General features: G+C 41.0%; 1 protein-coding gene across 1 annotated transcript; it reads left to right on the top strand.

Moving 5' to 3' along the window:
- The first annotated feature begins 899 nt into the window (after window positions 1–899).
- Window positions 900–26,110, top strand: hs3st1l1 (heparan sulfate (glucosamine) 3-O-sulfotransferase 1-like1). The gene is made up of 2 exons (XM_031726334.2): window positions 900–1,262; window positions 24,607–26,110. The coding sequence occupies exon 2, from the start codon at window positions 24,776–24,778 to the stop codon at window positions 25,715–25,717; it is 942 nt and encodes a 313-aa protein (XP_031582194.1). The 5' UTR covers window positions 900–1,262; window positions 24,607–24,775; the 3' UTR covers window positions 25,718–26,110.

The following is a 26,110-nucleotide window of genomic DNA, read 5'->3' as shown; positions in this document are numbered from 1 at the left end:
AATAAATACGAACACTTAGGTTCAAGAAAGGGGCAAGCTTCTTTTCTCCTTCTTTTAAACTCTGGATAAGAAGGAGTTTGTATCTAAAGATTTTTTTCTTTAAATTTCCAAAGGCAACAATAACTGAGTATTACCCCTCCCCCCCTTTTTACAATTTCACTACTATTTAGGGTAGTTTTAATTTGAACAATGAAATCCAGCTCTTTGACTGTCTTCCAAGAGAGACTGTCTGAAAATGTGCGCCTTCATCTCCATATTTAAATGATCACCCATGAAATCTGGCTTCTCCCTCTGCCAGGATGGCCATTTGGAGCGGCTATAAACACGTCTGATTTCCAGTGTGACTAGACAACTCATCACCCTTCTTTTCTAACGGAACCAAGACTTTAATCAAGAAAAGAAAGAAAAGGTAGAAAGAAGCCTCATGTATAGATTGTAAATCAGTCTTCTGTTAAGTCTGGTGCCCAAGCTTTCAAGAAACGCTCCTTTAGTGCTTTGTCTTGGGCACATTTCTCATAATAATGTGATAGGGCTAATAGTGTGATGGCATTGGTCGAATTTTTCTGTTGGAGGTATAATATGTCTGTTTGAAACTGAAGTTACGCATTTTCCAGTATATCTGCTATTTGTTCAAGGTACTAATATAGAGTCATATAACAGTTTAATATCACTGTTCTGTCTTCTTAAGGCATGTAATTATTGTCTATAATGGTAAAGCCTATTGTTAATTAGGCAAAACCAGTCTTCTATAGTCTCAGAAAGGCACAAGTCTGACAAACAGCAAGAATAAAACGAATAGATAATAAATACGATTAGAGTGGGAGGTTATTGTGTTCGGGTCTGAGCTGGAGCTCTCCCTTAAAGCTCAGGATTGCAGAGCCTCAGTGAGGAGAGCACCTTTCCCTGATCATCTGACGGCAGACGGCTCCTCCCCGCTCCCTCCTGTCTGCTACGCAAAGCAGTGGCTCGGGCACAACTCTGCCCGCGTTTCTATCCACGGGGTTCGTCTACGTGAGCAGGACACCGGAGTCGAGTTCTCCACTTTGAATAAACAAGGACTGCGTTCCTGCACTGGTGTCGGCTTTCCAGTGAATCAGTGATGAGAGTGGCCGAGAGCACAGGCGGACGCTTTTCTCCCGTGCGGACCTGCCGAGCGCAAAAGTGCGCGCCCTGGTTCGGCTTCGTCTCCATTCTCCGCTCCTGAGATCAACCCAAATCCAAAGAGGCGCGTTGAGATCCCCCACGAACCCCCCTCGTGCGAGGTAACCAGATTTCCCCTCACTTTGAGGACACACTGCTTCTCAGCAGCTCACACACATGCAACACTTGAATCTCCTAGCGTCTGAGAAAAGGATGCTGTTTTTTAAATTGAATTTTTATTCTTTTCAATTCACGGGTGATTAATTTCTCAGTTGTCAAGCTCGAACAAATCCAGTTATCGCCTCGTAGCGAGCCGATCCTCTGACATTTTGAAATATGATTAGTCACTCATGTGAAATAGGTGCCTCGTCGTTTTTCTGCACCTCACATTTAAATTCTTTTTAATAGAGTATTGATCAAACTAATTAAAAAATAAACGCTGCATCCAATAAATTAACTTTAGGCGCTCACAGGAGCACCGTCTTTTCTAAACCCTGTGGGCTTTGACATTTAAAGTAAGCTTTCCAATAACACTTCTAACACATTAAAAGTTTGGGGCAAAATTTGCGAAGTTAGTGGGTTTTTTCTTTTTAAGGGATTAAAATGCGAACTCAAACAGAGACGTTTGCAGAACTTTTTTTTTACCCTCAGCTCCAGATTGAAACTGAAAGCTCTTATATTCCATTTTAAAGAGTCGCCGTGTAAACTCAATCAGACAAGAGCAGCTAATGATAATTACCCCTCTCCTGTACTCGGGGAAACGTAGCCTTGATGCGGCATTGTTTCCTTCCTCGCCATCATTTCATCTCCTGTATCTGCTATCACAACCAAAGCAAGTGAAATTCCAGCAGCCACATATTATAACGTCACAGGATGCAAATTGCCATGGGCTGTGCAATTCACCTTTGATTATGAGCATGTGGGTGTTGGCTTATGTGAGCTGGTGCTTCTAGCAGCAGGATTTCCTCCAAGGCATAAACCGTTGTTTGAGTGGAATAAGTTCTGTGATGAAATTCAAATGAAACATAATGGCTTTTTTTTTTCCCCAGCTGAAACCCTGTCCTATCTCTTTTGCTTCAAGTGGGCTTTAATTGCTCTGTATTTAAAATAGGTTCAATCTTAAGGCTACATAACCACGCTCTGGAAAGTAATGCGGTGGTGTTAATGTTCTGACAATTACTTTTTGGGTGTAGACTGCTCATTATATTGAGATGTGCTGTACTGAATTTAGTCTTATTGTTATTTTTTTTCCACTGAAAATCCCCCTTTTAAAGATTTTATTTGAAATACATAGTGAGCGCGTGCAAAAAAAACTTTCTATTTGTACACTTATTAATCAAGAGGCAAATGTATGGAAATGGTGAAAATGCTGCACAATGAGTTCTCTGTAAGCTGGATAGAAAATTGGAATTAAAGGGCAAAAGGTCGACATGATAAAGGGGTCACCCTCATTATTTTCATACCCGACTAATCAACATGAATGTGGCGACTGTGCATCTGTTGCTAAGCCAGAACGGATATTTTGTTTGCTTCATCCTATGCTTGAACCAAATGTGTAAGTATTGCAGAAAGCAGTGAAGCCGGGCGGTCTATGAGATCATCGTGACAGTAAGCGTTTACGAGTTAGGTTGTAAAGACAATAGTGAGATAAGGAGGCGGGTATGATTTCTAAATCCGCAGAGAAAACAAAAGGTGTCTCTGTGGTGTAGGAGTGGACAAACACGCAGGGTCAGTTGGTTTTTACACCACAACATGAGGGGTTCGTGTGGTAAGCATAGAAGAAGGAGGAGGAGGTGGGAGAGAAACAGTTTCAATTGCCTGTTATTACATTTTTTTTCTTTTTTGTGTTTGATGGAGTTTATCCAGTTGGCTCCACTTGAGCAAAGCGGGGAGGGGAACGAGGGGTGGGGTGGGGTGGAGGAAGAGAAGAACAATAAAACAAAAGTGAATTTTCTCCTCCTCAAGTTTTGCTAATCAAGAGCAATAAAAAATAACACGAGCGTAGAGTTAATATTTGATGAGGTTATGTTTGCTGAATTAAAGGATGAAAACTATTAGCTGAGGCATATGAGACTTTTGTTTAAAATGCAAATGAAATCCAGCATTTGGCTTTTATGTGTTTGTTTGCGTGTGATAGTGGGAGGATGTAGGTTTTCCCTCAAGAGATCCAACTTTTACAAAACACATTTTTTTAATGCTTTTAAATTGGCACAATTCAGCCAAAAGGCTCTAAATTTTGTATCAAAGTCAAACGTCAATGAAACCATTAAACTATTTATCCATGTTGTTTATTTTTATTTGTGAACAATTGTGACAAAAACAATATTTTTAATCAACATTTCTTGTACTGTATGGTGACATCCTCGTTTTTAAGTCATGGAATTTATGCTTCATCACTGTAGCCTAATTGCCTGACTGGCCAGGACAATATCATGAAATGTAATATGAATAACATCGCAAGTTATTCTGCACTTCATGTCATAAATGAGATCCTAACCTTGACCATGACCCAAAGTCTTAACTGTTTCAAATGTCATAAAATGGCATGAAAAAGGCTTCAAAATGCCACTCTGTCAGACATATGCCTGAATTGGTGTGTTAATTATACAGCAGTGACTGTTAGTGGAGAGTGTAATTCAGGTTATTTTCTGTAACTATGTCGCTTCACACAAAGTGTAACAGCAACAGTTTTTAGCCACAATAGATACTGCCCATCTAAATAACTTCAGATTTAAAGCTGCACTTCCTTCAGTCCCCAGCAGTGTACCCGTTCTGTGTGGAGTAGAACGGATACATAGCTGTCGAGACAGGCAAAAAACAGACACACACTGACATATGTGGCTCTGTATCCACCATGAAAGGTGATAGCCCTATCATATTGCACAGGCAGGTAACCAGATTGGAGGTATTGTTGGCCGTTGCTTTGTAGCACCTGTGATTTGAACACTCTCAGCACTGCTGAATACATTTGCATATTAGCTACTTCCTGTGATTTGCATCCTGGAATTACAGGCTGAGTTAAGAGGTTGCAGAACTCCCCACTGCACAGTTATGACAGGTGCTAACTAGCCTCCTTAGTACAATGTGAGAAAAACATCACAAAGTGATAAGAAACTCTGAAGGTGTGAACATAACGTGCATGAAAAGACATTTCTAGAGAGAATTGCTGCGATTGTTAGCATGCTGAACTAGCTATAGCAAGCTAGCCAGCCGAGCTTGGTGGTTGCCACTTTCAAAGTGAAATACAGACTCCACGGCACAATGAATCTTCTAAAGTATGTGGAAAGAGTAAGAAATAATCTTTCATCTATGTAGTGCAGCTAAGAGTTCATAAGGCCATCTCCTGTCAGTGGTTGCTCTTAGTCATCAGTTAGCCTGCTTTTTTCCTACCCAGGGGCCTGAAGCTCTCTGTCTCCAATTAGGCCCAAAAAGTTGTTTTCTTGTGAAAAAGGATACAATATAAAACAAATTAATTAAACTGAGGTATAACTTTATTTTTAATAAATATTGAAGTCTGTTTGCCTGACTGATATGGGGCAGTGAAGGAGTGGTTTATTCTTGTTAGCATCGTGAATGGAGTGACTTGCTAGTGACAAGATTTACAAGGCCCAGGCATCATTATTTCCCTGCACCCAGTTAAATAGAAGTTGTCAGCTGTCATGTGCTTTGTGATTGACTTTGATCCCGCCTAATGATCACTGTGTTCATCTCGGAGCCGTAGGACATTGCTCGTCATGCTCTCAGCCTGATATAATATGCGCATGATTTCAAAACTGAGCCTCTTGACCTAGTGGATTCTCAGTTCTGCTGGCTTTTTGATTTTGGATATTTACGCCCCTGTGATTAGGTCACCCAAGTACAATCACTCATCCAGCATTGTGATGGTAATGTCATACAGAGGCTGATTTTGTGTGTGTGTGTCTGTAGAGTTGGCTGGATCCCCTGTCTGCCTCCCCCGTGGACTGATTACTGATCAGACTAGCATTTCATATCAGCCTTGTGGGGGGAAATTAGAGGATTAGCAACAACTTCATGCTTATTCCCTACATATCTTCCAGGCCTCCAAATCCTCTGGAAGCCATTGTTATTTTAAGTAGCTTGGCAATTGAGCATGGAAGCAAGTTCTAATTCTCCCAAGTCTTTGGAGATGCTGAGCTGCAGAAAGTTAACATTTTGGAGCTACTTCCCCTGCTATTCATGTTCTTTCATGATGTGAAAATGAGTAACTGAGAGAGGGCCGTGAAGCTGACTGCCAGGACCTCTTCACTCCAATCCTTGGTTCATACATAATAGATAAGTCACTGTAACTTACAGTACAGGGCCATAACTAGGCTAATGCTTAGATTTGCATATTTGTGCCGGATTCCATAATTCATGAGCGTGCAGCAGGCAGAGATGCATGCTGCAAACCTTGGTCCACATGATGAGCACCATATATATCTATCCAACATATCCACCGTGTGTACCAACAACATTAAAAGGGTGCACAGAAGCTGTCTTTTCCAGGCACATGAGAGCTTTGTCTTTATCATCAAAAGCTTCAGAGTCTGAACTCTGCCTTTGGGGAAGCCTTATTAAAGGCATGCAGATGAGAGAATCAGACAACAGGCTTTCTCCCGCTTAATTTACTGCAATTCTGAAATAATACGACAGGGTGAGAGCGGATGAAAGAAGAGACAGCAGAGGGCAGCGACACCTTGTAGTGAACAGATTTCACGAGCCACTTTTTCATCAAGAGGTTCAAGAAAGCCAGACACCGTCATCATTGGCGAGTGTTATGAAGCAGATTTATCATTCCACTTGATGATGGGACAAGTCATTTATTCATTAAGTTTTTTCTCTGTTTCTTGCATATATATGTATATATGCATATATATGTAGTGTGTGTGTGTGTGTGCACTCATAGTTTGAATATCTTGTCATATTTGTCAGACTTGTGTTGCTTTGGAGGGAGCACAACCCTGTCATGTAGAGTGAGACTTGCTTTGATTCAGATGCCTTTTCCATACGTATCAATTTATTTTGTGTGGGCACGTCAACGTCTGGGTGTGTGCGCCTGTGGCTGTGTAGTGGTGAGATTTTCTGTTTGTGACACGGTTCCAGTGTGCGTCTGGTGACCTGAGTGCAGATTATTTCACATTTTAATGAAACGATTTCCTGCATCGCAATGTTTTACCATGAATTTAGAGATTTTAAGGTAATCTGGGGAGCTACAGAAGGAATTCACACAAAGACGGCCTTATGGTCCACAATTTCAAAGAAGTCTGCTGAACTGTTAGTCATCTGTCAGTGTGGACATCATCATCACTTCTAAGGAAGCTGAAGTCATTTTCTGCATTTGTCCACTTTTCCTTTTCTTTTCACATCACTGGTGGTAATTTTAAAGGAACAGATGAATACTCATGAGAACAAAATGTCAAGGATTGGTCGGTTCTACCAACTTGCGCTCTTGCCACCACCAGAAGCAACACTTGACATTTGTTCCAAAGGCGAAGATCCGGGTTAGTCTAAATATGAAATTTGATCTTTAGAGACACCGATTTAGGTTTATTGTTGGAAGGTCAAACAACTAACGAAGGCAGCTCAGAGGATGTTTTGAAAGTTAAGCGGAGAGGAGATGAAAATAATGACACACTGTTGAGTATTTAACAGTGGCTCAGCACAGCGTGGCCCCGTAGAAAGCTATCTGACCAGTATTAATAATGTTTCACTTGTGCTTACTGGCGAAGAGTTTAGCAGCAATCTCTCGAGGTAATGTGGGGAGCTGTCCATGGTGCTGAATGAGACTGTTCATCTTGTGTTCTGGAAAAGCGAAAGCCCAGATGAGTGCCTCTCGTTTTTTTCCACCTCCAGAGGGAACACTGCTCATCTCAAACTTGAAATTGAACCTTGAAAGATTCTGTTTCTGACTTAAAGGCAAAAGGGTGACACGAGGTGTAGTTACTGAACTATATGAGTCTGAATCTGAAAATAGTCAGAATTATGACACAATTCAAAAGCGAGGATTCAGTGCTTGTACATTTAGAAACAATTATTTATTGTGATTGGTAGTCTTATATCAGCAGGGTGAAACACAGTACAGTGTAATGCAACTTGCATTTGTACTTGTATTGAAAGCCGGCTTTTTAATTTTCAATATCATTTATGTGTGGTTTTGGAGTACCTTTTTTAGCCAAACAAATATTGCTCCCATATCTGGTTCATTCTCTGTCCTTTATTGGATGGCTAATTGAATATAATGGGGCTGGGGACTGTGAACCTTTCAAAACGAGCAACTCACAGTCTATTGTGCAACACAAATCTGAAAGGCTAATAATAAAAGCCATGTCACAAAGGAAAGATAATCAGGTGTTTTGTTTTTTTATTATTATTATTTTACAGGCAAAAAGGTAAAAGGTAACATGGTCTTTTTTGTTTTTCCACCCTAGAAAAAATATTTGTGCTTTTTCACTATTATGTTTCATTAACAGATTTTTAGTACTAATCAATAATGAATCAGTTTCTCTAACATTGCTTAAAATATAAAAACTCTTGGTGAATATTTTTGTATAAATAATGATAAATAATCAGAAAATATATTGACCATTTAAAAGTGGTTATTAGTTGCAGCACAATTATTCTACTATAGTGCAACTTACTCATTGATAACTAGCTCCAGTTTTATAAGAAAACACAGTTAATAAAACACCCTAACACTTAATCAACAGAAAAACAAACAAACAAAATTTTATGAGGCTTATAATGTATTTCAGAAGGAAATATATTTAAAATTAGTTAATAAATGGGAAATTCCTAGTTAATTACACCTTAGTAAACACTTAACATTAAAGTTATCTTTATGTGTCTTTATGTTAATAATACTACTACAAAAATACCAAAAAATATTTGCTGAACTCTGTATAGTAGAATTTATAGTGCTGTAAGTAGCTGATAGGAGTTGATAAGAATTACATTCTGATGACACTGGCACAAAAGTACTCTAGCTGACTTGAAGCAGCTGAATTTTCAGATATACGCACAAAGTTTTTCAGTGTTGGTTCTGTGATGCACTATTTGTGGCTATGGTGAGAATAAGGATGTCACTACATATAAGCTATTTGCTACCAAAACTCTGAAAGCACAGTGTATTAGCTGCTACAATAGCGCCGCTCCAAATAATTGATAAGAAAGGCAGTAAGGAGGCAGTATGGTGGTACTTTGTGTTGTTAATCTGAAATAAACATTACCATTTTGCTTGAAAGAGCTAGCGATGCCGCTGTGAAGTGAATGTTCCATAGTCTAAAATGTTTGCAATGGAAAATGCTACATAGATGCTTAAGCTAATGTAAAAGCTGTAGACAACTCAGCACCAAATCATTTCAGTGACAACATAATGCTAACATTTTTAAATGTCTTTTATCAAAAGTATTTTAAGTACTGCAAGTCCAAATACATGCAGTTAGTGGGGATAGGCTCCAGGATAAGCGGAAGAGAATGGATAGATGAATTAATTTGAAACTTATCACGTAATAATAATGCAGGTTTTTACACTGCTTACGCCAAATGTTCATGCCTGATCACAACTCTAAAATAGGACAATAACCTGCAAGCCGGTACAAATTCCCAAATGTGACTCAACCCATATAAAACACAACAATGCTACATCCATTTATTTTTTATCAAAGTATTGCTGTGCAGCCCTTTTATTGACGGTGCCATACAACCTTAAAAAATGTCAGCTAGTTGCATTTTAAATAAAAGATGTGACCTGGTTTCACTACAGGAAACTCAAGAGTGGAACGGGTTAAGTATCCAGAACAATGCATATAAAACAGGACTATTGAACAGACTTACATTTCTGTCTTTGGGGTCAGTCACTGTAGAAGCTGAAAGAATTTCATTGTTTTCTAAGAGCAGAAATTCCATTAAAAACTGTTAATGTTTGACTATTGATTGTTTTAAATGTACTAACATATTTTTACATATGCACTGTGTATGTTGTGTGTTTGGTAATTGGCTCTGCATTAGTTTCTGAACCCCAAGGCCATGTCCTAGCCCCTTTTCTGTAACACTGCCACTGTAACATTTCAGTGTCAGAGTGCTCTCCAACCCTGAAATGAAAATCCACAGCGACTAGTAAATGTGCCGTATCATTATCTGGGGATATAAAGATGTAATCTGTATGGATAATTCTAATTTCACTCAACTATTGGAGAGATTCACATGAGCTTCTTCTTAATTTATCCATATTCTTTTTCAGATTTTCCATTTCACTTCACAACACATTTGTACACTCCTTCTAATCTTCTAATTACAGCATTTGCTTCTTTCCCACAAATCTACAGTATGTGTGTAACAGATGTTCATTATGTTTTGATTGTTTGATCAGTCAGCGATAACTTAGGGCGTAAGAGGATAATGGTGATTATTTTTATATTTGCTTTCAGTTTTTTTCCATCTAGATAAACAAGCCAAAATATTACATAAAATGGGATTAAAAATAATTACATGCAGCCTGAAATGCTTGCAAAAGCTTTATTTTTGTTTTTGTTACCAGTGTGTTTATGTAAAGAGGACGATTTGCAATGCATGTCATTGAAATTGTATATTGTAATCAATATTCATGCATTACTGTAAATTAACCCACTAAAAAAGGCTTCGCTTTAGTGTCAGGTAAATATTTAATGGCATGTATGCTAAACATATGTTCATTTTGTATGCATATTCCATTACTGGAAATACTTTGGCTCCTGGCATTTTTCTACACAGTCACTCACATTTTAGTAGCTGCCAAACAGATTTGTACAAATTTATAAAGTGGAGCATTTATTATACAGTGCACATGGAGGGTATTTTTAATTCTTATTTTTTTCATTTCAGAGCAGATCTATTCTTTGGTTTAAAGAGTGAGTGTGTGATAAAAACGGTGCCATTTTAACAGGACTTAACTCGAGGCTATCTCGACTCGATAAAAACTGGACAGGGTTTGGCTCTCACCTTGAGAATGACTTTTCATCACATGGCTTCTTCTTTACATCATATTCCCTTCAGTTAACTGCAGTAGGGTCCACAGTTGTGGAATACTGCGAGGATTAGCGAGGGCATTTGATGTTGGCATTCAGGGTTTCAAAGAACTTACCAATTCTCATTCTGCATGTGTCAGAGTACAGAGCTGGTGGTTTCAGTCATTGTCTGACACTCAATGTGAGGATGAATTCTTTTGGTTCAGCTTTGAGGGAGAGTTGAAAATCTGAAATTAAATTAATTAGCAATAGTCGAATAAATTGACAGACGTCACTGGGATCCATCTTTTGGGTTTTGAACAGTCCCCTTGTTTTTTGGTGTTATACTAAACAGTGTGTTATAAAACATTTTAGCCACAAAAAATGTGTCATACTGTTAAATAAACACTGTTTATTAATGTTATAGACAAGCAGGAGTGAAAACCTTAGCTTAGCTTAGCTCCAACGTAATCATTTGGCTGTTAGCCTTAATGATAACAGTGGGCTAATGTGGTTATCAGGTAATTGTTAATAGTTAAATGGCTAATGTTCATGTGTGAGCTGGCCTGGCTAACATGTTAAATACTTAAGTGTTTTTAAAACGGGGGCTTTCCTGACCTCTTGAAATTCCTCATAGAGGTTTGCTCCGTATTGTGAATATACTATCTTCAGCTGCTAGTGGTGGGTGGGGGTGAAATAGTGTGTCAACAGGAGGAGGTGAAGATGACGCTGTTGCAAATGAGCATCTAATATGATATTAATTTTTAGTCTGGAATAGCATCTGAGTATTTTTTGACAACCCTACTGCACATACGCAGTAAGGGAACATTTATACCAAGTAAAAAAACACTTCCCTCTCACGCAATTTAGACTAATACGATTGTGACAAATCATGTCAGTGTGCCATGAAATTACCAACCTCTGTAAGGATGCTACAAAGCTGCATAGCTTGGCTTATTTGCAAGCTAGCTGGCAAGCGTAGAAAGATTATTTGAGTAAGTTCACATCAACAAGTGACGTTAAGCCCAAACTCATTAAATTGACATTAGGATTATGTAAGGTTTATGTGCCTTGTGAGGGGTCCTTGCCCCCAAGAAGGTTTGAGAGCTCCTGCAGAAAACCACTAGCTTGGGTTTGATTTTTATATCTTTGGATGGCTGAAGTCACTAGAGATTAAATTTGTTTTGTGGGTTAGAGAAGTCTGTAGGGGTGTATCTGTGCATTGATAATTTCCAGAGCAACAGATGCAGTTGTATTGCAGTGTAATTTAATGCAAGAAGTACTCCACATAGGAAAACTCATTGCCCAGCAAATTAAACCATTACCTCCCCGGTTGGAGTTAAATATGGAGAAATTACTCATTTAATGTCTGATTACTCCCTAATAGAGCCATCTAAACAATGGTATCCACACATTCCCACAAGTAAATCCTGCTTCTCTGCAGCATACGGGTGGCAATTGCTTGTCAGGGTCAGAGTGAAGTTTTATTAAAAGATTCACGCTAAGAAGTCAAAAGAATTCATCTGTTTGGATTCATTATAAGATGGCTCTCTAGTCTGAAGATTTGTCTTCATTATCCAGCCAAACACCAGGCAGATAACACTCTGCCTCATTTGCTTTCCCAGCCTCAATTTTCCCTGAACGATAATGCAGCATCTCTTTTGTGTGGCTGTGGTAAAGACAAGCAAGCCATTTTCAATATGCACGCAGGATTACAAAGGTTAATCATCAATTTAAAGCTAATCTTTGTTAAATACCAATAGAAGCTTGGTCTGTGCTCGAGACAGATATAATCAGGCAAACCCCCAAACAATCCTCCATCTAAATGAAGTGAAAGATGGTTAATCTAGGCTGTACGGCACAAGTTGATGAGCGAGTACGGCGGAGGATTGCACCACAACTCCCAACTAATGTTCCACTGTTTGCTAAATTTAGTTGTCGATTCTACGGGGCGAACCACAGAAATGCTCCCAATTCTCGTATTGACTTCAAATAGAATCCAATAGAAGGAGACCCCCAACAAAACAAATGCCACTTTCCTGCTGAGGCATTTCATTTCACCCCCATCCTGCTTGGAGATGGTAATTCTCGTGTATTTATCCTTCCTTCATTGTTGCTGTGGAGTTGAGATAATTATGGAGTTTTAAAATTATGCAATCAAGGACAAGATCCCTCTTCCCTAGTCTGGGAAAATGAGTAATTAAATTTCTCCTTTTTTCCTGAGTTAATACGCAGACGACTGGGATCACAGGGTCCTAGTCATTATCTGGGCTGGTCTGCTCTGGTGAAACATGTCTGCCAAGTTGGCTAATTAAAATTTGAGTTTCCTTCCATTGCAGGCTGTTCATATTTGTCAAAAGTGGCACTTCATGATATTAGAATAAAATGATAAAAGATTTTTAAAAGCTCATCGTCACATGCAGGTGTGCGGAAGCTAAACAGAGGGAAGAGAAATAGCGGCACATTCACACACAGATTAAAGGCAGCCTTGCAGCTAGCCGGTCCTCATTAAGTTAAAGGCCAAGGGATATGTGGAGACCTTATTGATTACATCTTGCTGGTGGTATTACATGTACTATTCATAACGATGTAGTCGATGCATAATCACCGCGTGAAAGAATCACTAGGAACACCCAAAAAATATCTGTATAATAAAACCTTGTATTTTAAAAATATCTATATGTCCCATATAATATCTGAAAAAGAACAACTGAACCGATCGTTTTATGGCCCTAATCTCCGGAATTCAAGGGGACAACATTTAACAGGAATTATGGTAAAGTAAAATATAACTAAAATATTCATGACAACCCCGGGAGGCATCTACTTTTAAATGCACGGGAAGTAAAGTTCTATATGTTATTTCTTTCAAACTTCTTGACTAACGAGATAAGCTTAGGACAAAACATTGCGTTTCCCATTAACCTAAGCCATTTCAAGTCTGGGCAGGAATTTACAATAATGGGAAATAGAATCAGCTCACCTTAATGGCAGAGGCATAATTCCATTGACAAGGCAGGCTCCTTTAATAAAGATAAGCCCCGAAGAAAATCAATAACCTGAACTAATTTCGAATGGACTCAGACGAACATAACATTCGCACCTAAGCAAACATTTTTAAAAGGCCTTTTTCATTGCTATTGCTTAGAGAACAAACGGAGGCTGTTTTCCAATCTTCGCTACATGACACAGTAACAAAGCAAGCCAACGAGTAATCTTGCAGATGCCCTTTCTCTGATTCTTTTTATTCCCCCATTAGGCCTCTGATGCTGGGTCCACAAACTTCTCTAATTAAGAATTCGTCTTCAGCACATTCGCCCATAAAATGGGCCTTGCTGCAGAACGTGGGGTGATAAAAGGAGTTATTGGGCCTGCGACCTCCTTTGCCTCTTATCTCCCATAAACACTTCAGTTGGTTTTTACAGGACCGTGGAGGCGGTGGTACGAGCAATAAGCCAAAGGGGAATGGCCAAAAGGCTGGGGTGGTGGGGGGTGGTGATGATGTCTTATTCATGAAGAACGGCTCAACAAGGGGGCGCAGATGAAATTGACAGCGAGAAGTCATCGTCATCATACTACAGGCGGTAATGTGGCTCCGATAAGGCCCGTCTCGTAGTTGAAGTTGATTAATCTTTGCGCCGGGCTTCATTTCAGCGTGTGCCGTGGTGATTTTTAAAGCGGTAAAATACAGAGTGCTTAAGCTCTTTTGGGAGAGAAATAAAAAATAATATTGCACACTCATTAGCTTTACCAGGGGTTCTTACATTAGCTTGTGGGTTTAGCGACACACCAGCAGAAGACAAAGCTCTGCTCTGCTATGAAAGTCACCCCGCTGAAGTGACACGTTTTATTCCCTCTATCTTCTTAACCTGATTCTGTCACACACCCAGGACTACACATGCACAGATATTTTCATTAAGTTGCAGACAGGTTTCTTACAGCCATTAAAATGAGCCTGAAGTCTTCACGTCTTGTACGTCATCTTCTCTGGTTTTCATTCCACACACATTAAATTCAGTTAAAGCAAAGAGTGTTTTTTTTTTATAACATATTCTTTTTTTCTTTTCTTTTCTTTTTAACCCACACCTCATTTCAGTGTGTGCATGCTCTGGTGATTTGAACCGATGGCGGATGCCATCCTGCTATGCGGGCTGAACACAAGAAAGTGTACGGTGAGATTGCATTCAAACCGCTGCCAGTGTTGTGTTCTCAAAAAAGAACAAGAGCAGAAAGAGTATAAAGTAACAGAGGCTGCCAATACTTGTGGTTAGCCTTCCTTGAAAATGTCTGTAAACAGAGCTTCGCTGGTGGTGGAATCTCAGCTTAAAAGCGCGCGTGGAGCCCAACTGGCGCTGGAGTTTTCGTCTGCTCTCATGCAGGGGGGAGATTTTGCAAAGGTTAGGCTAAAAAAGCAGCTCGGTGCTTCACGGGCAATGGTGTGGAGCGGTGCGAAGGCAAACGCAGTAAACAATGTAATGATAGAGCGAACGACAGCCGCGCGGAGCTATGGTGGTTTATGTCCTCCCTCATCTCTGCCCAGTCAGGCCTCTGAAGCACTCCCCTGCCAGAGAAGCAGGGGGCCGTGCACGGGGAAATGGAGCTGGAGATTGTTATTATAGATAAACACTTCTCTTACGATCTAGTTTGCCCTGCAACCAGGAAATTACAAGGATGTTGCTCAAAGTTGAGCGCAGAGGCGACTGGTTTTATTTGCCTCCGAGGCGCCAGTATGCACAGTCACAAACTGCGCTCAATAAATGATGCTGAGTCGCATGTGGGAAATTGATGGTCTTTTTTAGAGTACATTTATAAATTTGTATATATAGATGATGTTTATTGATAGAAATGTAACTGGGGTTTTTTTTGTATAACTGATGCCTTTCAGTTGCTTAATTAATGAACAACTGCAGTATAATTTGCTATAGACCATGTGTTTAAATATGAAGATTTGCCTTCTGTTCTATTAAATACAGCATTCAAGGGTTTGCATAAACATAAGGTATTGACATGATGACGTCCATTGAGATAACATATTTAACCAAATGACTCATTATAAAACCAACGGTTAGTCGAAACCTTGTGCCTTAATCCAAGAGCATACGTTATTTTGCAGTTAATAAACAAAATCTTGCCTGAATCTTAATATCTGTATTTAAATGCAATATGAACTAGGCATTATACATTTTAAATGATACTGAAGATTACAACAGAGTTGCTCTAACCAGTCGTCCTGTTTATTCTCCAAGTTAAGAGATGCCTCTCCACTGCACTTCAAATGAACTCAAAGTGATGAACGATGCAGCTTTGAAAAATACTTGTTTTGTATTCTTGGGGGAGGGGGGCGGGGAGTATTTTTTATGCCTATCATTAATTAAAAAAGCAAAAACTAGAATTTGCCTGTACACAGAAAATAGACTGAAGAAACACCAGTGGGCCTCTTAGTGTGCAGTATGAACAGAAGGAATGACAACATCAAGTCTGCTGCCACATTAAAATGAGTTGATTTTGCCTCTCTTAAAGGTTTTGTGTCTGATAGAGACGTTAAAAAGGATGACTTAGCAGGTTTTAAACTTAGCACCGTCTCAGGCCACACCGTCTGACCCATCCGATTGTGTTACGATCCGTGAGCCGCATGCGAGGCGACAACTTGAATTACTTATGCAGATGAGGTAGCTCGATACCGTGAAAGTTCAAGTTCAAGGTCCTTCGCTGCAGCTAAAGCGACATCCCAGAAATGGGCGTCTGTCACCGCCAATCTGATGCTCCTTGCATTTCCCATCTCCGTATCTCTCAGTTACGCTTGACTGATTCGTCATTCACACGTACTGCACAAACAAATCGAGCCGATCCTGGCTCTGCACTAATATGATAGCAGAGCCAGTTGAGCTGACCGCTGCTTCCTGACTTTGCTGAACTCCATCACAGTTTTCTAATTGTCAGGTGTCTATTTTTATTGCCTCTTATGGGACACAGTGAATTCCTACCTGAGCATGCTTTATTTGTGCTCACTGTGTTTCCAGAGCGTGCTTCTGCTTGTTTATTTACTGCATGTATGCCAGTGATATCCCGGTGTAACCACTACTGACACATCTAACTGCATAATGCTTGGATGCAAGTGAATGCAGGACACCTCTGTGCTAAATGGTTTTAAGCTGAATGTGTTATTATTAGCTTGCTAACTGCCGCCTGGTGTTGAATCACTCCAGCGCTTGGCAGCCAACAGCAAATCACAGAAGGTCCAAATACTAAACCTCGAGTTCTGCAGTACTGAATACATATTTGTGATGGCGGGAAAACACTGGCAGATCCGTGGCGTGTGCCTTCCAATAGAACGCTGCTGTGCCAGATCGGGAAAGGTTTTCCAACTGCACACACCAGCTGTAGTGTGGGAAAATAAACACAAGATATAAGCTGACCTCTTGGAGGAAAATAGCATGCCCCTAGTGTGTGTGTGTGTGTGCGTGTACACCTTAGTTAATATGTATTACGCGCTTTGCCCTCGAGTACAGTTTACTCTCTGCATAACTCAACACTTGGCAAGGTGGGATTACGCTCAGTGTATTCTGTAATGCTGTTTATGAGCTGTAAGATTGATGCCATTTAATAAACAACGGTACAGAAAAAAAAATCATAAAATTCTCTAAACGTTGCACATTTTTCTCACTTTACTCATCAGAGCTTTGATATCATCGTCAGTACCCGGCAGGCCTTGCCATAGTTTTTTCTCATTAAACTATTCATCACATCGGCCTCATCAAAGATTAAGAGTATCCTCGCTGTTCATTACAAGATGGCCTGCTTTTTATTTGATGAAGTAATTCATCCATAATGTATGTGTATATTGGTGTTTGCAGGATGCCTGCGAGACTGGGGGCGAAAGCGCTGGCGTTCCGCAGACTTATCCCCACGAAGGGAGGACGAAGCCGGTGCCTTTGTTTTGATTAAGTCGGCATTTCGCAGTGTTCCCTCTGCGATGAACCGCAGATCAATTACTTTACACAGAGAAGATCAGACTCATTGTGAGAAGCAGGAAAAGGTGTGATGGGAAAAGAATTACAGCAGCATTAAAGTGGGGCACAGCAAAATTAGCTTTATCTTCATGAGATGAGGAGGCTATTGCGGAGCGGGGAGCTTGATTCTGTGGAAAGCATAGGTGCTTTATCAGAAGTGGCAGGCTGAATGAGGATCATCAGGCCACACTCTGATTGAATTCCTTCTCATAGTCTGTTGTTGTTTCTGACGGACCGCGGAACACTTTCCTGAGTGAGTCAGTGTCCCTGGGATTGGTTGCCTCCACTCATCCAAGGGTGATGAGCAAGTCAGCCTATTTTATCTGTGAAAATGCCTTCTGGGAATCCAGACAATGTCAGTTGGTGCTTGAAATAAATCTCAGAGCATTGACAAATGTCAGGGCTAAACTGGAGGAGGCCTGGGCCGAAGACTGCGGGACTGCGAGAGCAATCCCGTGGCAGTTGAACAATGGTGCATTTAGGCTGGGTAACTGGAGGGGTGTTGCCGTGGCGAAATGACAGTGCTCCGCGGCATTGTTTGACCCGGGCAATTGGGAAAAGCAACAGCATTTTATATGCTGTCGTATAAAATGCTACGATGCGTTGTTTGTCGATAAAGATCCTTATTCAAACGTTGCCAATCTAGCAGAAACATACATTTGCTTATGTGGCGCAGGCCTTCGTCAAGTTGGGTGGCTCATGTTCGTGTGCACAGATGGCAGTGGGCAGAAGGATTGGTAATTGGAAGAGCTTACGTTGCACACTCAACCACTCTACGGGTGGAAAAAAAAGCTGAAACGACTGCTATACAGAGAAAGTTTAACTCAACTTATAGAAAATCACAGATAAAAGACTGTAATTAGGGCCCGAGGCCACATGCGTTTGAGTGTAAAAGCAAATGACAGATTACATCCTCTGTTAATGAATGCCTTTGCTGACATGTGGGTGTGGATTAGGTCATTGTCTTACTCATGCGCTCCAAAAATAGCCCGATACCGCTTCATCAGAGCTGCAGTCCTCTCAAAACAGGGAAATATTGTTTCTCCAGCATCAGTGTTTGTAAAATGCTGCTGAGTTGTCTGCATCAATAGTTTGTCATAGTTATGGCATTTTATCACACTTCCAGGCCCTGATTTAAAGACTGAAAGTTAAGCAAGGATTAGATTAACATGGCATTCCAAGGCTGCCCTTAATATAGCTTAAAAAAGTGCATTTTTTACAAACTGAATACATTAAACTTAAGTTTGAAACACTGTTGAATTAGGCAGTTGCCCTGCATCAACACTAAACCAGGCAGAAACCCTGTGAGTTCACTCAGAAAACAAGCCGAGGCTGGCATAGAAATCAGAGAGAAAAAGGGCTTAAAACACACCTACATAGGCTGGCATGGGAAAAATAATGAGAGCACTGTGTGCTCTTTGTTCCTGAACGTGAAGAGAGACTGAAGAAAAGGTAAAAAAAAGAACCAAAGAGTACTTTTGTAATCTGATTTACAGAGCTTAATTTTCCCTCTGAGAATACAGAGCTGATATGTTTTACCAAAAGAAAAAAGAAACAAAAAAGCTTTAATTTGGTTTCATGTGTCCAAAGTACATCCTTTCACAAGCATTGCGGCTTGTAAACATGCATTTTTACCAAACACCAGTCAGGCTTTTTTATGTTTGTCTTTCAAAAAGTGTACTCTTCCAGGGTCTTATTTCATCGAAACCACTTTCATTATGAAAGCAGACACAATCACGAAGGTTAGCTTAGTGTTTCAAACTCTCCGACTGTTCAGTGTGGGGTTAGTTTTCGAGGGAAGGTTGGTCACAGCCCAAATGGACATTAGATTTTCTCATTATATCAGCAGCTGTGGCCACAGGAGTATGAAAAAGGCTTGGAGAGGGTCTTGAAGTCTTTCCTTGACCATGATCGGCGAAGGTTTCTTTCTTTTTTTCTTGTGTTGATCCTTTGGTAAACACAGGAAGTGTTCAGTTCTTATGATATAACTTAGAGATACTTTACCAGCAGGTGGCCCCAAAGGAGAGGATTACTCTGATGCTTGTGCCACTGCCAAATGTCACTTTATTAGGTACATCTAGCCCAAATTAATGCATATATGTTATAAGTAAAGCAGTGCTGCAAGAAATCCTCCTTTTTGAAAGCTTCTGTTGAAACTGTCATTTATAATCACCACAAACTGTCTTCCCAGAAAGACCTGATGAAAACTGATTCATCATCCTCTTCTTCTTCTATTCTAGATTCTAGTTATTGAATGAGCTGTGGAAAAGAGTGCGCTGCATATCACAACAATCGCCCAATACTAACAGCTCCGTGTGAACACGCCTCCACATTAACCTTGGTTAATGCCAGCATTACAATAGCACTATCTCTGAGCCTATAGTTGATGTTCAGAACAGGCTCAAACTCTCTCTCTCCTAGTCGGGGGTTAAATGCCTTGCGTATGGGCAAGTCATTCAAGGGCACATCTGTTGGCTTTCTAATGAGAAGAAAGCATTGCTCATCCCCGATTATATTTTCTTTACCAGCCTGGAGATTAAAAGTGGCAACACTGTGTTCTCGAGCTACCCCACAGCCTTCTTCTCTCATACTCCCCAGTTAACAGCTGTAATATACCATTATTGTAAACAGAGGGGGAATACTCACTCATTATTTGTTCACATCATGATGAAGCTAGCTTTGAACGGGGAATGGAATGCTTCACAGGGCTCAAGGTGTCCCTTCAAAACCCCTTTGCATGCTGATGCAGCACAGGGTTGGAAGTTAAGGATTTTACATCTGAGAAACTAAACGTGTGAGTTTCTCAAAGCTCTGCTGGCTTTCATGCTGTCGGTTTATATGAGCTGTATCACTGCATCTATGTAGTTTAGGTAAAGAAAGAAAGAAAAGCTCTGTCTTTGTCCTCGGTACGTAGCTGAAGCCTGAAGTTGTTGCAATAGAAATTAATCAAGTGAGCCAGGAATCCCACTGCGAACCAAAATGCATCCATAATTTAAAATCAGTCTTGCATGTGGGAGTGAAGTTTCAGAGTTCCAGTTTGGATGTGGGTGGGTGGGAAAAAATATATTGTAGTGGTTTCTGAAGGCCTACTGGAGAGGATGGGTGAGGAAAGGAAGTGGGAAAGTGCAAAACAAAAACAGAGTGAAAGTGCATGTGTTTCTGTGTCCAAAGTGACTGGACGGACGGGTCACAGCCTCTCACACGGGATCGTCTAACAACGCTGGACGACAGCGAAGCGGAGACGCAAGAGGGTGGGATGGAATGAAGTCAAATAAACAAGCGGTAGATAAGAGCAATGGCAGATTCTTATGCTTAGATCAAACAAGCAAAACAATCTGTCAGTGTTTATGTTTACTTGTGGTGCTAAATGACTTAAAATGTGTGACCACACAAGAAAAATGGATAGTAATATTGATTAATTTTTTTTAACTTCCTCACTTGAATCCGTTTAATAGTAAAAGCCACCCTTTGTAATCAAGCTTTATTGCAGTAATAATTATTTTGTACTAACGTCTCTAATGAGCACCCATTAAAAAAACAAAGCACCCTGTGCAATACCTGCTGCCTGCCACAGTTAATGGCAGGGGGGCCTGTTGAATATGAATGAGACTTTTTTTTTTTTGCTGTAGATGTATAGAGGCGGCTGTTTGGGTTAATTAGTGGGAACCTGGCTTCCCGTGGTGCCTGGAACCTGTGGAGCCCTCCTCTTAGCCTGGTGGGATATAATGAATAGTGCAGAACTGTTGGCGGAGCTGTCTGCTCAGGTGGTACGCTGCACTTTTGCTCCGGGGCCAGAATAGTTTTAAAGTCTGGATAATGGTCAGCGAAGGGCAGCTCTCGAACGTGTGTGTACGTGTGTGTGCAGAGGCTCAGAATTATGGGTTCGAGTGGTGAGTGTGGCGCAGTGTTTTAGATTTTTGTTATCTCAGCAACTGTGCCTCCGACTTTACCGAGTTCAATTTCCATACCCACTTATACATAATCAGGGTCAAAAAGAGGATGGAGAATATCCCGGGGTGCGGGGCAGGGAGACATCTTCACCACGAGTGGACACTCACAGAGCTAATGCATGTAAAACTAATTCAGTAAAAGTGTGGTCGTTGCTTCCCGTCCAAAGCTGCCCCCCACCCCCACCCCAATCTAATTAAAAACGTATCACCATTTTGAAAGAGAGGGAGGGATTGACTCTAATTCATGAGGTATTAATGGTTCATATTAGTAATGCACTGATAGTGCGATACCTTAATTCTGGCTATCTGGGAATATTAAGTATTAAATATTACTTTTTTCTTTTCTGGAAATTTATTATGCCTCATTGCCACTGGAATCATTCTTATGTATGGTATCATCAGGTTAAGGAGTAGCGCTGCAGTGCTAAAGGATTAAAGATGGTCACGTCATGGCTTAGGTCAGAATGGTGCCAGTGTCTATTTAGGACAGCAAATCAGGATATGTCTGGTTCAAGATGAAAAATGCAAACAACAGAACAGGTTTAAAAGCATTTCCACCACCTTGACATTCATGGCCCGGCAGCACTGTTATGCCTTTAGAGTGCAGGAAGAAAGTTAGCCAGAGGAAAACATTAAAACTCTACATTGAAAAAATTGGATTTTTCACCCTCAATAAAAATGAAGCAATGAGTTTGAGTAAAACGTAACTAAAATGTAAAAAATGAAACATTTATTTTTGTTGTGGCAGATGCCCATCCCTGAGCCTCTCATGGAGGTTTTTTCCCGTTGAAAGGGAGTTTTTCCTTTCCACTGTCATCAAGTACTTGCTCATAGGGGGTCATGCGGTTGCTGGGGTGTATTATTATTCCAGTTATTGTAGGGTCTTTACCTTATAAAATAAAGCACCTTGAGGTGACTGTGCATTTGAGCAGATTCTGTTCAGTTTAACATTTTACATTATAGAACAAAGTTACAAAAATGTATATGCAATTAAATTACTTAAAGTCAGCAATTTAGGCAGAATTTTTTTTTGAGTGTTCAAGCAAAAATGTGTCCAGTTCTACAATCTGAATCTAGGTTCTGATGCTGTGAAGCAGCAGTGAGACACCACACAGATGCTATATCCTGCACACAAAACTCAGTGTGGCCATAGTTATCCCCTGCCAGCCTGTGCTGTGTAACCTTCCACTGGTCCCCGCAGTCTTCAGCGGATATATTCTTGGTTAAGTGGTCTGCCAGATATTGTGGCTGCCATGTGCCGATTGAAAAGCTGGAAAGATACACATCAAGTGCAGAATAAAGCAATAAGGCCCGGTGGAATGTGAAACAATGGCTCCTTCCAGGTGGTGCTGTACTGTGAGAGGTGTGGGGGGAATTGGATGAGACAGAAAGCTCGTCTGGCTGCCTGGCTGTTAGCATTGGACTTGGCAGCTCTCTGCCAGGGAAACGCTGACAGGCAGGCGAGGCTGTCACAGCACATAAGTGCCTCCTCGCACCATCCCGGCTCCTGTAGGGCAGGTCAGCTCTCCCGCGTTCAGAACACGGGCCCAGTCCCACACTCAGACCACAGATCATAATGTGGAACTGGGGAGGGGGAGGCATGTGTCACAGGCTTTATATGGTTGAAAGACTCTGTGAGGTGAGAGAAAGCCACTGGTGACACCACAGAAATGTGCTCTGCGCGTTGGTAGCTACACTCTTCACTTAATTAAGAGACGGCTTCTGTGATTAAATTGTGCTGAAGGCTGAGCATTTCTGCAAGCAGAGGATTAATGATAACAGTTGGCCCGCTAAAAACAACTCAAGTGCGCAGATTTAGATCATCTATGCGCGCCTCACAAATCTATGATCCCCTCACAATGTGTTGACAGTTTCTATGCAAAGATTACACTTTCATACTTTCATCAGTTCGGAATGAGCGTGTCCCACAAACTTATCTTAAATTCTTGTAATGGCTGATCATTCTGGAGTCAAACTGATCGTTATTTCACACTGCTGGCTTGGTGCATAAATTAGGTAGGGAAAGGACTTTTTTCAGCCTTTCTTTAAACATAAAATAAATTACTGAGTGTGTGATTTTCTCTAAAAAATATATATATATATTTTTCTTTGGGGGGGGGGGGCTTGGAAGGAAAAGATTGCTGCGAAAAAGAACTGCCGAAACAGGCAGCCTCCCTGCTGTTATCAAAGAAATGAAAGATCAAATTTATTTTAAAAAATATCCTTTCCTCCTAGAAAACCCCAATAGATGTAATTACAGTAAATGCCATCTACAGACTGTGAGCCAGGAATTCAGCGTCTTAGTTGGGAGGGAAATTATCCCCAGTGTGCTGAAACGTTCAAAAGGTGACGAAGTTACTTCCACAGAAACACCCAGTTTTTAAATTGTATTTGAAAGAAACCCATTTGTGGTCTACATTATGAGGGACGAGGTAGTGAAAAAATTGTCTAATGTATGCATTTGAAATCATATGTGTGTGTGTGTGTGTGTGTGTGTGTGTGTGTGTGCAGCCATGTGTTCCCAGGCTGGGAATATGTGTGCTTGTTTGGATTGCCTTACCGTGACCTTTGCTGTTGAATCTGGATGTTTGCATAGCCCATCCCTGTTGTTTTGACTAGCACAGAGTAAGCAGCAGCTCTCTCGGCTGCCTTTCCTCCTGAAAAATATCTGAAGACTTTTGCCTTTTAAATTAATTCCATGGCATTAAAAATATATATATCTATACATTTCTTGCTACAGGGATGTTTTTTTCCCCTTTTTTCTTGCTGAAGTTAAGGCACACCATTTGACTAGCGCTTGTTGAAGGCAAGAAAAACAAGGCGAATATTAAAATAGTTAAAAGGCCTTATAGAAAGGATCAAAAGTTAAAAAAGACGAGGCAGCGACATTCAATTTTCCCATGCTTTTGAAGGGCTCCTCGGCAATATTATAAGTCAAACCTAACACCCTAAATCCTTCTCCTTGTTGTTTGCTGGATTTCACTGCTCTGGTATCGATCTTTCCCGGCTCGTATAGAAAATCAAAGCCACCTAGAGTGGGAACTCATCTGATTTCCGGCAATAAATTTGTCTTTACAGTCTCTTGGTTTCAGCGCTGTGGGTAGGTGCGTATTGATACAGGTGTGGATTTTGACCTGCTGAAGGAAGACAAAGAACTCTGGCCTCATCTTTTGGCCTTCAGACTCAATTGCATATTTCAGACACATTTTCTGATGAGCTGTCTGGCTAAATGTTTTTCGCACCGAGAAATTACAGTATCAATTGAAAGTGACTTTATAGAGTGAGAAGAGAAAGCAGATGGGAAGAGGGAGGATGAAAAGAGACTCAAAGAAAGATGAATTGAGATTATCCTTTTGAGATCATACACTTATAACAGACATGGATTGTATTTATGGCTGGATTGCTTTTTCATGGGAATGAGGAAGGTGCCATTTCAGTATAATACAGACATTCATTCTTCATTATATGCCTGAAATCTAAAAGCCCTTTCTTCTTTCTCTTTTTTGTCTTTGTTCCTCCCTGCAGATGTGCCGCAGACTGATTCGTCCTCCGTCTCCAGTTCATATTCAATGGCAGACAAAGACTGCATTTCTTAGCAACACTGAGTTCAGAAAGTCAGCTTTGGTCCACAGCTAAGCCACAGCCTTCTTTCTTGCTACTGACTCTTTGCAAGTCTCCACTTCAGTCCATCACCATGGCCTGTTTTCTGGCATCAGCCTTTCTCCTGGTTCTTCAGACATACGCTGCCCCACCTGAGCTTGTCCAGGCAGGATTTGGGATTACACTGGACGCCGTGGACCTGGACACCGGCCTACTAGCAAATGTCTCTGGAGATGTAACCACATCTCCACCCCCGGGAACAAGCAAACGAGCCCCACATAGTATCATTATTGGGGTACGCAAAGGTGGCACAAGAGCGCTGTTGGAGATGCTGGACATACACCCTGAGGTTGCCGCCGCCGCCACCGAGGTGCACTTCTTTGACTGGGATGAGAACTACGCCAAGGGCTTTGAGTGGTACCGTGAGTTAATGCCCTACTCTTATCCACACCAGATCACAATAGAGAAAACTCCAGGCTATTTTACTTCAGCCCTTGCACCCGAACGTATCTGTGCCATGAACTCTTCCATTAAGCTGCTGCTGATCTTGCGAGACCCAGCTGAGCGGGTCATCTCCGACTACACCCAGGTGTACTTTAACCGGTTGGAGAACCACAAGCCGGTTCAAGCCATTGAAAACCTGCTAGTACGCAACGGAGCGCTGAATATGAGGTACAAGGCCATTCAGAGGAGCCTGTACGATGTCCACATGCGCAACTGGCTGCGCCACTTTCCCTTAGAACAGATACACATAGTAGACGGTGACGCTCTGATCCGTGATCCCCTCCCAGAGCTTCAGAAGGTGGAGCGCTTCCTTAACTTGCCACCCAGGATAGTATCCACCAACTTCTACTTCAATCAGACCAAGGGGTTTTACTGCATCCGCAGTGATGGCCGAGAGCGCTGTCTGCACGAGTCTAAGGGACGACCTCATCCTGCTGTTAACAGCACTGTGCTCCAGCAGCTCCGCTCCTACCTTCAAGAACACAACCGCACCTTCTTCAGGCTGGTGAAGCGCACCTTTGACTGGCAATAAAAAAAACCCAGCTCGCATTCTTAACAGAGCCACTATCTTGTCTGTGACGAGGACAAAAAAATTTTAAAAAATGCGGGAGGCTATGAAGCACTTTAAGGACGTTTAAAAACTTTTGAATAGCCTCTTAATAACTACTGTTGTAATCTCTGGTTTCAGCAGAGGAGTTCTATATTTACACGATAACGGCAAAAAATGTGAAAAACTGTAACTACAGGCGTAAGATTAAAAAGAAGAACCTTCAAGCTTAATAAGTCATTCTCTCTGTGCTGGAAGTGTTAAGTGGTGAAATTGCAGTGAAAACAAGTTTATGAAACTGATGAAGTTTTTTTCCCCCTCTCCTTTGATATTCTTGTTCTTGATAATAAATTGTTCTGCTTTGAAATGTACAAAAAA

This window comes from Oreochromis aureus, linkage group 13 (genome assembly GCF_013358895.1).
Source record: "Oreochromis aureus strain Israel breed Guangdong linkage group 13, ZZ_aureus, whole genome shotgun sequence".
NCBI classification, from domain to species: domain Eukaryota; kingdom Metazoa; phylum Chordata; class Actinopteri; order Cichliformes; family Cichlidae; genus Oreochromis; species Oreochromis aureus.
Note: the sequence above shows the minus strand (reverse complement) of the source record. Positions and strands in the feature narration are given on the sequence as shown.

Coding starts and splice junctions, on each gene's coding strand:
- hs3st1l1 (XM_031726334.2), top strand. CDS start 24,776: ATGGCCTGTTTTCTGGCATCAGCCTTTCTCCTGGTTCTTCAGACATAC.